The 14508-nt window shown below is 50.8% G+C and overlaps 5 protein-coding genes across 5 annotated transcripts; 3 read left to right on the top strand and 2 right to left on the bottom strand.

The window, feature by feature from the left end:
* Positions 1-805: 805 nt before the first annotated feature.
* Positions 806-1762, top strand: AUEXF2481DRAFT_27663 (uncharacterized protein; the record flags this gene model as incomplete). The annotated part of the gene is made up of 2 exons (XM_013490346.1): positions 806-1109; positions 1134-1762. The coding sequence occupies 2 exons, from the start codon at positions 806-808 to the stop codon at positions 1760-1762; spliced, it is 933 nt and encodes a 310-aa protein (XP_013345800.1).
* Positions 1763-4045: 2283 nt separating this feature from the next.
* On the bottom strand, positions 4046-6595 carry AUEXF2481DRAFT_72855 (uncharacterized protein; the record flags this gene model as incomplete). The annotated part of the gene is made up of 2 exons (XM_013490526.1): positions 4046-6192; positions 6246-6595. The coding sequence occupies 2 exons, from the start codon at positions 6593-6595 to the stop codon at positions 4230-4232; spliced, it is 2313 nt and encodes a 770-aa protein (XP_013345980.1). The 3' UTR covers positions 4046-4229.
* Positions 6596-9350: 2755 nt separating this feature from the next.
* AUEXF2481DRAFT_3232 (uncharacterized protein) lies at positions 9351-10178 on the top strand (the record flags this gene model as incomplete). The annotated part of the gene is made up of 1 exon (XM_013490242.1): positions 9351-10178. The coding sequence occupies one exon, from the start codon at positions 9351-9353 to the stop codon at positions 10176-10178; it is 828 nt and encodes a 275-aa protein (XP_013345696.1).
* On the bottom strand, positions 10132-11053 carry AUEXF2481DRAFT_598205 (uncharacterized protein). Its single transcript, XM_013490607.1, has one exon. The coding sequence runs from the start codon at positions 10908-10910 to the stop codon at positions 10410-10412; it is 501 nt and encodes a 166-aa protein (XP_013346061.1). The 5' UTR covers positions 10911-11053; the 3' UTR covers positions 10132-10409.
* Positions 11054-12639: 1586 nt separating this feature from the next.
* Positions 12640-14402, top strand: AUEXF2481DRAFT_37938 (uncharacterized protein). Its single transcript, XM_013490437.1, has one exon. The coding sequence runs from the start codon at positions 12820-12822 to the stop codon at positions 13900-13902; it is 1083 nt and encodes a 360-aa protein (XP_013345891.1). The 5' UTR covers positions 12640-12819; the 3' UTR covers positions 13903-14402.
* The last annotated feature ends 106 nt before the right edge of the window (positions 14403-14508 follow it).

Below are 14508 nucleotides of genomic sequence, written 5' to 3' on the forward strand. Positions count from 1 at the left end.
TTGCGTCCACCCACGAGTGGATCCAGTCGGCATGAACTCACATAATCCGAGCGCCGTTTCTATCATCATCCTTATGCGTCTTGAATGCATAGAATTGAATTATGATGTCGATTGGCAGCGTTTGACTTCTGGTTCGTGCTCGCGATTTAATGAGTGACCCTGCTCTCTGACGTGTCTGTTTCGCGATTTCAAAGCCAATCGCGCCTTCTGCATTCAGTCCGTTGTGACGTGCATCGTCTTCCGCCTTTCAATGCCGCCCGAATCATTTCCATGAATAAAGCACAACGACCCTCCAAGGTCGAAGAAATCTGATCATGTCTGATCCTGGTCTGATTCAGCCATTCGCGACGGCCATCAACAATCACGATGCATCTCGATATGACGCGCATCGATGTGTTTTTGAGACACGAATATATTACTGAGGCGGCCACGCACCGAGACACTGGCTCATGCGGCACAGCAACATAATCAAGCTGCTTCGCTATCCTCAACTGCATACTTATCAGCCGCGGCCAATTGGATCGAGCTCCGTCGAACTTCAGTGACCAAGTTTCTTAGGGTTATAACCCTAGTCAGTTAGAGATCATAGGTATGTTCATCTTCAACCTTCTGCAATTGACTCGAAACGGCACCGGGGAACCTGCGCCGAGTACCTTCGTTCAATGCAGTCTCAAGTAATGGTAAATTACAAACAAGCAGCCGTGATCAAGATGAGACATATAAGATCTATAAAAAGAGGTACAAATGCTGTTCCTCCTGGAGAACTATCATCCTCCTTACACCTTCATATCGTGCCAAGACCGTGATGACGACGAACACAAATTGCGAGGCAGTGAATGCTCAAACCCAGAGCTCAGTTCACCATCGCCAGGATTCTGCGGTAAACTTGGCGACTGCACATACCGGAAGTGGACAGCCAAATCATATTCCAGAACTGATCAGGGACCGCGTATTCCGGATCAAGAGTGCGAAAGCTACTTCGAGTACTCAATCTAGAGCCATATCGAATGGATCGAAAACTGCACCATCAACTGCTGAGATCGCCAAGCAGCTTAAGCTTCTACAGATTGGCAATCCTATTGATCAGAGTCTATACAGATGTCTTGATCGTACCGGACGGACCAAATAATCAGTTACGTGGGCATGCGATCCTCCTTGCCTTGCGGTCAGCCACAATAGACTTCTAGACTTCCATTGCATAATATCTCGACAGGGTCTGGAAGGACTCACTCGTTTGTCAGAAAATTCTAAGCTTGCCGCTTGTATCGGATCGATCAGCTTTGGAGTCCATCATTTGACCCGTGAAGCAAGGGTTCACTTGATGCAATGGTATCAGAGCGAGATTCCTAATGGATGTGTATCATCGGAACTGAACGAAAGATACAAGTTTGTCCATGAGGGCTGCGAGGAGGCTATCGACATATTAGCTAGCGCTCTGAGTTTCCTCAAAAAGCACAATCCGGACATCACACTTCGCATATGCGATGAGCTTCCATCATTATCTGACCTAGAGTCTCGGGGCAAATGTTATGGCCTTCAACTTTATGGTGAAACTGTCATCGAGCACCTTCCCATCGATGCCGAGTTCACCTTGTCATTCGTAGCTCTTGCCGTGTCGGACGGTGAATATCCGTTACAAAGTCTGGATTTTCAAATTGGATTGTTCCCTCGAAGCTCGCACGAGCTCCTGGACGACATGGAAAGCCTGCTTGGGTCGAGGTATTACGACGACAGGATCACGCGATCCTTCGCGAAAGAGTGAATAGAGGCTCAATCATCCTGCCTGAAAATGTTCGTCGGCAGACTACGTTGCGCTGTGGATGGAGTCGATTTAGGACATGATACTCTTGTTTACCTGAGAACATATGGACTTGTGCTAAAGTTGTTTCGATGGTAGTGAGAACACAAACAAACAAGTGGGCAGGCATAATTCACAGTATCAATGCGAAAGCTCACCGGTATCCAAAGGTGTTATTATGACTGTATTCATATCAAACACCTGTACTCCGGGAGCTATAGCATTACCTCGTGTTTTCGTGATTTTAATGTGTTACAAATATCTGACCGATGCTCTTGACAGGGTCGTCCTCTCAACCATGGAGCAATATCATAAAACTTCTGTTAGTAAAGATATAGTTGTCTTTGTGCAATCCAAATGGCTCTAATAAGTCAAAACTAACTCTTGGTACATGTGTAAGATCTTGTTTGTCCTAACCACGTCTTGTGAGCGAAATCAGTGTCATATGTCGAAATCACCAATCTGCAGATTCAACGATGGCAGTACACTAACACCACACGACAGATAGCTAGCTCTACACGATCCTGGCAAAACAAAACATGCAAAGCCACGCACAAAAACACAACTTGGTACCGAGCCACCAAGTACACCACGCCTTGGATGGTTGGAGCAAAAGCAAAAGAAACTCTCCTCTCTCTGAGTCGAACAAAGGACCTTCTGATGACAATCGAACAATTACAGTCAGACGCTCTAAACCAACTGAGCTAAGAAGAGATTGATGAAAACTCAGGAATTTTTCCAGTATCATCTCCTGCTGTTTGATCACTGTCGCTCAGCACGATGCCGATTCTCCAAACGTGCTTCGCAGACGAGAAATAGACGCCGAGTGGTGACTGCAAGTGCGTCTCTTGGAGTGTTCCTTTCAATCTGCACTTACCTGCACCCGCAAGCAACCGAGAACAGCAAGCACGATTGCCGTCTAGCCATACTTTCCGAGGACCCTCATATGTCGCTTGTCACTGCCACACAGGGCACTTCATCTTTAACAGTGCTTCTAGCCACATCCGTTTCTGCCCACATCGGAGTCGCTTTGATGCTGTGGGTTGACTTTCGGACGACCCTCGGTGCGTACATCTCCTTCCCCGTCCATCGTCTTTCTATTGATCTACAAAATGAGAAGGACTCTTGACTCGACACGAGACGACGAATGGTACGAGGAAGAAACAAGCAAGGGCATTAGAAGCAAAATTAGACTTTGGAAAGGGTCGCCATTGCTTTTCAAGGGTCCAGAGATTTCGACACCGACACGAATGGCACTCAAAACCATTGGAGGGCATGGAACGGGGCAAGCCAACACCCTGCACGCAATCCTGGACCGTCAAAGTCCTTCTTAGCTTTCCAGAAAAGCCCTACCGACAATCAGTATTTGGCTGTTGCATTTGGGTTTCAATTTAGGGTCGGCAAAGTGTGTTCTTCGGTCCGTGATGCGTGGTCTTTCGTTCCGAACGGTTAGCAGCCACACAGGTCCCATTGGAAATGAAGCTCGTGCGAGCGGATAACTTCGGACTGCATACCGTTCCGGGCGCCCGTCGCACTTCTCGACTTCAACAGAGAGCGGGAGGGGCTTGGTCTTGGTGAGATGCCCGGAGGGTTTGCACGGCTACAGTATTGGAGTTGTTTGGCACGGGCGTCGCGTGTCGGTCAAGCCTTAAACGCCCCAGCTCTATTGAGGCTCTGCAGAATTGGCAAGTTAGATTTGAAGGTTTGTAATTCATGCGCCTCTTCGGTGTGTGAGAGTGATGTAGATGGCAATCTATCTTTGCAATTTGTTGAATCTCGTATGGGATCACATAACCTAGCAATATGCCGTGTCCACTTGGTGGAGAAGCTGGTGATCTACTGGAGTACGTGTTCGTTCAGAGCGCGATGGATGTCGTGAATATCAACTGAACATCTTCTCACACTATCATCTGGTGACTTGCGCAGCGAAGCGTCGTGTACAATCTGTAACCACTCTCTCCTAGTTAGGCAAAGATGGCTGTGGTTCTAGATGCGCATTGTGTAGCTCCGCAACAGTATCGTACGAGTCTTGCATTTGCACTGCGCACATGCTCGGTCAATTACTTCGTGTCCTCTCCAACTACGAGTAATTTTGGTGCATGAATTTGGCCCCGCGGCGTTGTTTCAAACTTTGAAGCGGCGGAGCGGAAAGCGCCATACCAACATCCCAGTATGCCACGTTGGCATTCTGGAACAATCGGCAAGGATATACAGTAGATGGGCTGGAGTTAGGCGAGGGAAATAATTATGGCGTTTCCTTGGTTGCTCCAGCTATGCATACCACAAAGTATAAAATTACTCGGTAAATAGATTGACTATAGATCTTATGTAACAGATTTCGCCCAATTTAAGCTTAATGACTCGCTTGGGATGCGAGGCAGCTCGAGCAGAGCAAACCCGCACACCCAACCACTTGGTCGCATTGCTTTGTTCACAGTCTCGCCTTTGGTGATTCTTGTGTAGAAGGCAGACCCAAGTCTTCGATGATACCTCGCGCGATACCTCTTGCTACCGCCATACCTGTAATCATTGGATTTACACCACTCGCTCCTGGTAGTACAGAAGTGTCTGCAACAAAAAGTGATTGCGTGTCCCACACAGCGCCCCGCGAGTTCACGACACTGGTTGCCCGTGAAGAGCCCATCCTAGTCGTACCCATCTGGTGCGCTGACACCTGGGCAGCATCTCCAGGAAGGCCGTTGGCAGCAAACAGCTCCAGACCGGAGAGCCACTTTAAGAATTCGGGGTCGTTCGTGATTGCCTTGGCTCCATCAACTACCCCAGCCTGGCTGGCATCGATCGCCGATGAGTACGTTTTGACAGATGGCCGGCGTATGTATGGAGGTACGCCCGCAACACCAACGTGAATCTCGCGTGCACCTTCGATATAGGCAATTTTCGCGAGTGCGACTAGGCCGACTGCAATGTTCTTCTGATCCGACTTTGCTGTGTCGTACTTGACTCTGACTCGATACTTGTCTTCCGGATCAGCGTAGACTTCGCCTTCGCCCTTGTCTCTGGCGAGTGAAATCCAGCCTGTCATGCGCTTGAACTTGGCAGCATGTACCTTCCACTCCAGAGCAGACGTCCACGGCATCAAAGGCAGTGCCAGACTCGGGAGCATGGTGAGGCCTTCCAATTTGCAGCCAAATCCGGTCGAATTAATATTCTCGTATTCGGTGACGACAGAGGTTAATATACCACCTTCCCACGGCATAATGTCTTGATCAAAGACGCCGAATAGAGTGTTGACGGGATGCAATTTCAGGTGCTTGCCAAGATGGGGGTTCTGAATACCGCTTCTCTCAAGCAGCAATGCAGAACCTCCCAGCGCACCAGCAGCCACGACTACGGCACGCCTGGCGTAAATCGTTACAGGACGCCTATACACCATTCCAGAAACGCCGCCGGATTCATCTCGAGATGTCCAAACGCCTCGAGCTCCGATAGCGATTTTCTTTCCGTCTTTTGTTTCGTCCTCGGCGAAGATTACTTTCTCACATTGGAAGCCTTCGACGAATTTGGCGCCGTGGCGGGCAGCGTCAGGAAGCCAACTTTCTGTCGGTCCTTTTTTACCGCAGCTTCCACATCCAAGTGTGCAATAACCGCATTGATGAACTTCACCGCCGGTATTTTGAGGCACAGGCTTGGCTCTCATGCCCAATTTCTGGGCTCCATCGAGAAGCATTTGGTTTCCAGGATTGTGCTTGATGCCTTGAGTGCCAACACCCATCGTTTCGCAGACAGCGTCCATGTCTTGTTGGAACGCTGTGCTTTCAAAGTAAGGCAAGTTGTGCTGCTTTGCGAACTCTTGTCGGACATAAGGCTGGAGCTGAAGTGATGCAGACCAGTTCACGGTACCGCCACCACCGAAGCATGATCCAGCTAGAATGCCCATCTTTCCACTGTCCGCGAGTGTGACACCTCCATTTGCAAAGAGATGTACCATTCCATCTTTCTCTGACATAGGCAGATGCGTCGGCTTCCAGTGATAACCCTTCTCAGCTACTACAACGTCAAGTCCAGAACGTGCCAGGACAGAAGCCGCGACTGCACCAGTGCAACCACTACCGACGATAAGCACATCGGTCTCCAAGGTTGCTGGGATAAGTGTAGACCCTTGAGGAAGTGGCGGAAACACAACAAAGGGAAAGTCATAGCCTGGACCGTAACTATGGTTAATAGGGGTGTAGGGGTAAGCAAGCATCCGGCCAAGGGTGGGCGAAGTCCGTGTCCAGTATGCTTTTCCCATGTCGCTAAACGTCCTGAAGAGCACGCGGAACACTTGCAACCGTGCTGTCGCCCATGACTGAACGACCTTCTCTCGCTGGCGTAGAGATAGTTGTGCAAACGGTGTCAGATGACCAGTCAAGAGCCATGAGGTGCGGGCGTTACTGATGAAAGTTAGCGACTGACTTCTTGTTACTCAGGAGCAGAAGTTTATCACGTCAATGCATCGAGAACACCCAAGAGCTCCTTGATCCCGTCTTTATGAGTCTGTGTCGCCAGTAGTCTCTGAATCGATTCTTTGAACTCGGGAGTCGAAGTTGCCGACTCTGCAAGGTATTCGGACAACAAGGCTTCATCTTCAACGGCTGTATGGTGTTTGATGGTATCAACGGCGGCTTTAAATTGTGACTCCTGGGTGCTATCCCCAATAGCTTGTGTCCCTGGGGATATTATGGTATCAACGATTGAGGCCAACGTGGTCCACTGACTCTCCGTCAAGATTTGGTCGCCCTGGAAAGGAGATAGGGGACTGGGAGTCTGTTGGGTGATACGACGTTGGTTTGACATGTCGAATGGCTGCAACGTGGTTACCCGTTGATGGTGCCGAGATTTGGGCTTTGAGCTTGGCTTATGAGGGATATACAGCAAACCGTCCAATACGGAGTGAGACCAAAACAATCAATATCGTAGCAGAAGAACGTTGATCGTCGTTGCTGTATGGATGTGCAGTTGTATGTCTTTTCAGAGAGCTTCACATCAGTTTCGACCCCTCACGACACCGTTACTTCGTACCGAGCCTCGGCCCCTTACGTTTACACATTTGCGACTGGTTGGTAGCTCAGGAATGCTGAACATCTTCATACTGACGAGAGCACCTGTGCATGTTCACGTATTCCTAATCACACAGTATTCTCACCTCGTACAAGTCGTAGGTATAGGCGTCTGTGCGCGATCATCCTTTAGTAGAGAGCAAGCCACGAAGCACGATTCCAGAAAGCGTGGGGTCTATCATACAGATTGGAAGTAACGACCTGGCCGCTTCGAGTATGGTAGCGTTCATCCAAGTCCTTACGTTCCGTCGACATAAGGACACCTGTTGTTTGTCTTCGATTCTTCGAGTGTTCGAGTTCATTGTTGGTTGACACTCCGATATAGACAGACAATGATATTGTCGTCAGGTCGTGGTGCATACCAATACTAACCTGTACTCAATCATGAGGCGTTGGAATATGGTTTCATGTCTGAACGTCTCTCTTCAAGACACTTTATGGTACGATCGGGTCGAGATGTGAGGTCGATTCTTGCTTTACCCTTACCAAAATGGTAGAGCCAATCAAAGGGTGAAGCGGCGTCGGGTAAGCGTCATGCAGTAGTTGTTGAGATGTAAGTCTGGATTATTTGATCAATCAGGGACTGTTTCATTAGCAAGAGGAGCAGTCTGAGATCATCTCTCTAGACTTGTCGCATTTCAGTATTGAGCAACCGCTGACAGTCAGACGACCTGACATCCGAATCGTTGCAAAAGGTGCTTGATACCGAGAGCGAGATGGGCGGATGGCCTCGGTTGAATTCATTCCCAATGTCTCAAGCCCAGCCATGTGGCAGCCCTCACAAACGATTCGCAATGAAGCTTGGCGGGACGGCCAAATGAAGGTAAGCCGAGCACTGTCCTTTCGTTCTTTGTTGTTGAAAGTCGCAAAAGGCGGAGGGCTCTCGCAAAGGATGTGGAATCGATGTGTCAGAACCAAAACCTACCTCGTGGCTCTGGACAGCCAGAATTATGGGCTGGTATGGGCGTTTGTCGGTGCTTTGATTTGACGGCTTGCGGTAACCTGCGGTATGCAATGCGGCAGGCCTGGGTGACCCATAAGTTTTGGGGATACATGCCCAGACTCTGGAGGTCAGAGAGGTCGCCGAATCCCCGAGTCGTGAGATCCGCTGGAACATCGGAAGTGGGATGACGGGCGTTGGGAATGGTTTCGAGGGAGAAACATCTCAATCAGACTTGTTACACGCGACAGCACCAGTGGTGTGCTCGCATGAAACCCGGTTCAAAGGAGGTGATAGAGATAGTGAGAACGGTTCAGTTCCGCGGCTGCAAGATGGTGCTTCCGCGCCAGAAGGCAAGAATCCATGGCTGTAGAATGCAGCGAAGACTGGAGACCGTTACAGGTTGCGAGCTGTTGCAGCCAACCATGAGCGGCAAATATACGCGGTCGAGTCGGATGGCTTGCAGCGCTTCCTCTGTTTGCGCGCGTCCTGCCGGACCGTGAGTTCACACGAGAACCGGTGGCCGCCACTAGGAATGCTAAGGACGTAGCGGCTAAGAGGTTGTTGGGAAGATAGGGTCGAGCATGCGACAGTGAAGACGAGCCAATCAGAGCAGACCAGCTTATCTTTGTGCTTGAGTCGAGTAGTCCCAAAACGGAATGGGATATGCAGGATGATGCTGGCCCGCCAGAAGCAAAGAATGCTCGTGGAGCTTGTGGCTCTATCGTCCAAGAGGATATGAATTAAGATTTGATGAGTATTGCTTTGCTGCAGCGGTCTGTAAAAAGTGTGTGGACGTTCAGTTTCTGTGCTTTCTTGCCTCGACAGAGCAGAGATGCGCGACGACTGACCCCGACGAGGAAGGCGAGCTGGGAATTGTCATGGACAGTGGTCAGCAGGGCCCGGCGCTCGCTATCCAGCACACGGTCGCTTGCGGTTGACAGCGTTGGATCTCGGTCGGCCGTTGGCTCTGCTCCCAGCGCTTTGAGTCGCTTTTGATCCCCTCGCCGCATCAGCCAAGGGTCCTCGATGATTATCCACCCTCGAGCCATAGCGCCGGACGTAAAGTAAACCTTGTTGTGGCCGCTACTCCTCGCTAGGCTAGGCGTGCCGTGTCAGCCCTTTCTGCCCCAAGTTAACTGTTGCGCTGCACGCGAGCGGCCTCATATACATAGCCCATCTCGCCCACCCGACTTGTCTAGAAGGTCATCGTGTGCTACACTACATACCACAGCCACTCAACTCCTATCATCCACCTCTTATCTACTCCATCCTTTTTCTCACGCGACATACCTGAAACCCGGTAGCCTTGCACCTTGCAGTAGACTGTCCACGTACCTGGTTGGCCAGCTATCTCTCTTATCTTGCAGCCCTCTTGCATCCCCGTTCCATCTCCAGCTTTTGGATCATCTCATCCCCCTGGGCAGACCGACATTTCAACTCTTTCTTGCGTCTCCCCACAACCTACGATCTCCTACTACCGGATACTTAACGACCTCCTTCCACACCCATTTATGTTCTAGATCGACTCATCACACGACCAATATTCAACATGGCCACCACATTCGCCCAGCACCCTCAACCTCTGCAGTCGCCCACCTACATTCACAACAGCCAGCCTCAGTATGGCAACTCTACCACGCCTCCCTCAAACAATGTCTCTCCTTCCAGCCGTTCAGCCTACATGCACGCCAAGCAGGTCCGCCAGCCAAAGCAGCCTCTCTACATCCCTGCCGTCCTGCGCCCCACAGAGCTGCCTGGCTCAAGACAAGCCTCTTTGACTCCTCCTCGCAGCGCACACAGCAGTATGGACATGAGCAGAGATGGCTTCAAGTTCTCTGCCCCTGCTAGCATCGCATCTCCTCCTCTTAGTCCCGACGAGGACGACGCGAGATCCTTTGGTCCTTGGGGCCCTGCCAGCATCTCCAGAGTTGTCTCTGACGAGTGGAACGAGACCAAGGGTGCCGTCACTGGCGCACCTACAAGAAACCACTGGAAGCCCGACAACAGCGCTTCGCTGTGCAAGTCTTCTACTTGCGCTCGTCCCTTCTCCATCCTGAATCGCCGCCATCACTGCCGTCGTTGCGGAGACATCTTCTGCAGCAGCCACAGCCCTCACGCTATTCCTCTTGACCAAGAGGCTCGCTTCCACCCCGAGGGTACTCTTCAGCGTGCTTGTGACAACTGCTGGACCGACTATCGCGCATGGCGCGCTGCCCGTCCTTCGCGCAACAACAGCGTCACCAGCAGAGACAGCAACGAGACCGTCTTCACTCAGCCCGTGGGCGTCCCCAGCCAAAGCAAGGGATCTGAGGAGCACCAGCCTGTTGGCAGTGTCGCCCAATCTGTTGGCGGCAACTGGAACTGGAGCACCTTTTAATTTATGACCTTTACCGACTCTACGACACGCCAGCTTCACGCACTCCCAAGCCTGAGCGTCAACGTTATCACAATCTTCATCCTGCGTTTAAGCGCTTCCTTTCTCGCCTCTCTGACTGTCGCCTGGTCGCAGCAGAGCACGTTTTTCTTTTCATTGACGCTTCAAGCGAATGATACCACTTTATCGGATTGGGTATTAGCCCATTAATTCTTTCGTTTTCACTGTTTGGCGCTACAAGGCTATTGGTGCATCACAACTACATGGCATTGGTGCCTGGTTTGATATGGAGTTTTGGTCTTGATATTTTCCGGTCGATACCATGGATGAGGAGTTCTTACTAGACATGCAATTACATGATTCTTTCCACCTTTTAAATTGTCTCCCATCTTCGTCATAGCATGTGTGCAAGTATGTCTCGCTCTCGTATATTGGTCTTGTCCGTCGTCGCCGATTGACATGAACTACGTCGTTCGTTCTGCCACCGCCTCTCTGACATGATGCTGGGGATTTGCTGAGGGCGGGTGCTGTGACGCTGTGCCCGGGACAGCATTTCCCAACACGAAAGGGGTCGGCAAGTGACGGCCGCAAAGTCGGAACCTGCAGGATGATCTCCAACAGTGCATGACATGGCTGTCTCAAAAGCAGCGCCAAGCCTACATGATGAAGATCGCCTCTACCACTCATCAAAAACACTTTTATGCCCTTTCTGCCGGGTCTCGGAGGTGGGTCCATATGTCCACCAGGGATGAACAAAGTAGACGAAGCTTATGTAACTACCAGGGCAAAACTGTGATGGTTGAAGTAATAGATCAGTTGAACTCCATTGTCGCCGTGTGTTTTATTTGATGCTCCACAGCTCTATTGGATTATTGAATAATTGGAACGCATCTATGTGGAGTCTGGATGGAAAGGACCGAGCAGATACGTTGGAGACTTGGAGTTGAGGGAAACGGCCGAGGTGAAAGCAGTTGAGGGCAAGTTCAAGAAGGCAGCAGCTCGCACGAGCACTTGGTGAATGCTAAAATGGATGCGGCTGGGAGCCCCACAAACGCAATAGCCACGAGACAGGAAAGCCACGAGGAGAAAAACAGGACCGAGTCGGATCAGACACAAACGAGAGGAGAGAAGATGGTGGGATGTTGACTCGTATCAAGTCGGGGTTTCTGGTCAGCGGCACTCCCTCGTCAAGAATTGGTTCCTTGCTTGGTTTTCGATTCTGCCTTCGACTTGGGCCGTAAGACATACAGCATCGTGAAATAAAGCGAGAGACAATCTCCCATCTCACCGAAGTAGTATATTGATCTCTGATCATTGAATCGTGGAGACCGCTGTCGCTCTGCTTGCTGATGCACTTCGTTGCGCGATAGATAATTGCTTGCCTGCGAATCTGCCAATTTCGGCGTTGCATAGTTGCTATGGATTTCGCGACTTCATTTCGTCCACAATTCATCTATCCGTCACAACACTCAAGCTATCTTTGTCGCTTGGCTTTTGGTATTCTTTTTTGCGCAGACCGACAAAAAGGTTGTTCATCTTCTGACTCGGAACCACATCATCGGAGGGGCGAAAAATGCATGGCAAAAGTGCCTTCGCTCGTCGTCTCGAGCCTCAAACTTTCATTATCATAAGGCAACTGTGCGCGCGCACATGGCCCGCGAGCCTCGACACCTTGAAAGTAGGACTATCATGACAAAGTCGGTCGCGATTGGTAGTAACAAGACCTTCTCACGGGGATGCTGAAGATCGAATTTGGGGTGTCAATCCTACAAGGACATTTTTTCGTCGCTACCGATTGCATCGAAGCCTTTGACATCATTCTACCAAATCTGGAGCTCACTCCGACGGGCCTTCTCTGGCTTCTCGCTTCCTTCAATGAAATCTCGCCCTTCTCTCCTTGTCTCTGTCGCACATGCTTTCTTAAAGCTTCAACCTTGAGGTTAAACTCATGAGTCGTAGTTAGAGCATCCCGATTCACAAGTATCACATGGGAATTCTTTGAAAGGTACATGTCCTTTGTATCGACTTACGGCCGGGCGCCCATGGTGTCGGCTGTTGGAGTAGTGTGGGAGGAAAGCCGCTGACAAGCGCTCGTCCTACGGCTCAAGGGACAAGTTCACTTCCGAAAGAATCTCGACTCTTGATTCAAGTCGCCAAGAGGCACTGGATTGTGTCGAAGCCGCTCGGCCGAATCTATCTCGGTCCTCCGACCATATCTCCTTGTCGCTTCAGCACCTCTCGCATCGCTGAGTCACCTTGGGAAGAAACAAATCGATTTCTCGTGTTACAGGACGAAGCATTCACGACGATTGGTCCATATCTGTGGCGAAGTACGTACGCCACAGCGGACCAACGGCCGAACATGCCCTCCTTGTGGCGAATATCTCGAACGCGTAGCTCAGAGTTGCCTATTCCCCCGCCTTCTGGTGCACACTTGCCTCTTCCAGGCTCTTCCATGCTGGTGATTGGAAATGTTTATGGACGAATAGACGGCAGGTTGGAGCTGTTGTGGCTGAAGAAGTGACGATTCTGTGTACACGTCTTCGATGTTGTTGCCTGAAGCAATTGAAGGTAGGTATGCATATAAGGTAGATTTGCTGCATCCGTTCATGTCTCTTCTCTATTCATCAATACAATCTTAATCATGTCGAACACAAGAAACATGAACCAAGCCAACAACTTCTGGGACTTTGTCGCCAGTCTGCAGAACAACCAGGGTGAGCCCATCTTCGCTGAAGGTAGAGGCCCAACTGCGGAGTTCGATCCCTTCCAGGGACAGGAGTTCTGGGGTCCTTGGGCCAATCGCGGCAGAAGACATGGGCCTCCTGGGCCTCACGGAGGCCATGGCCATCGTCATGGCAGAGATGGCCACAGAGGTCCTCCACCGCCTCCTGGCCCTCCTGCACCTCCCCAGCACGACGATGTCCCTGCTCCTCCACCACCTCCATTCAACGAGCCTCTTTCCCGCTCGCCAACTCCTCCTACACCCCCAGAGACACCTGCCGAGCCTCACCACCACCCACGCCCGGAGTCACCTCGTCACCGTAGAGGTCCCTCCCCTCACCACGGGCCTCATCACCATGGAGGACCCCCTCACCACCGTAGAGGACCATCCCCCCATCATCACCGGGGCCCTTCTCCCCACCACCATAGAGGACGTGGTGGACGTGGTGGGCGCGGCGGTCACCACAACCACCCTCGTGGTGGGCCCAACCCTGCATTCCCATTTGACCTCAGTGCACTAGCCGAAGCCTTTGCACCCGCGCTATTCGGTGGAAACGCATTCGGTGGAAACGCATTCGGTGGACCCTCTGCCGACACAGCCACCAGGGAGCACAAGGCCAATGCCAACAACAATGATGGCACTTTCACCCCATCTGTCGACCTCTTCAGCACACCCACCTCCTACATCCTCCACGCTTCCCTCCCCGGAGCCAAGAAGCCCGAGATCGACGTCACATACTCTGCCACTCGCAACAGCCTCACAATTTCTGGTGTAGTCACCCGCCCCGACGTTTCAGAAGACATGATGAACTGCCTCGTCACCGACGAACGTAGAGAAGTCGGCATGTTCGAGCGCGAAGTTAGACTTGAAGAGGGCGTCAAGATTGACGAAGAGAAAATCGGGGCTAAGCTCGAAGACGGTGTCTTGAGAGTTATCGTACCCAAGATTCTTCAAGAAGAGGAAGAAGGATGGGAGAGTGTTAGAAAGGTTGAGTTGGAGTAGATTATAGAATCCCTCCAATTATGATTTTATGACGGAGTGAATAGAGAAACAAGGAGAAAAATATTGCTTTTGAGCAGAAAGAGGAGGAAGGGTAATTGATATGAGCATCGTTTTATGAATTTACGTTTGAATTATATCCATCTCTCCAAGCTTGAATCCCAGTGCGCTTATAACCATATTAGAGTTGCAAATGTGAAGACTGATTGCCAAGTCATCATGCCAATACCAATGGCTGGATTGCTGGGAAGTCGAATCCAACCTTGCCCTCAATGCCCAGAGAGGACGAGTCTCCAACGACAGAATTTCTTTGAGACCTTTCCCCCTCCCCAACTTCTGCCATTACACTCCACCACTATCCCATGAAGTCATCCCTCCCTCTCTTGATATTCAAGTTCCATATGCTCATCCCTTACTAACCCTCTTCATCTCCTCATTCCCCTTTGAAACCATGTGCGCACGACAGTAATGCGAGCACTTTGCCAAAGGTTTGTCCTCGACGGGGGTGCATTTGACATTGGTATTCTTGCGTCTCTCGCACTGACGAAACTCTTCGTTGTTGGTGCAGCCGCAGGAGTAGCGACGAGTGTATTGGAGACACATTTTTTG

This window comes from Aureobasidium subglaciale (genome assembly GCF_000721755.1).
Source record: "Aureobasidium subglaciale EXF-2481 unplaced genomic scaffold scaffold_5, whole genome shotgun sequence".
Taxonomy (NCBI): Eukaryota; Fungi; Ascomycota; class Dothideomycetes; order Dothideales; family Saccotheciaceae; genus Aureobasidium; species Aureobasidium subglaciale.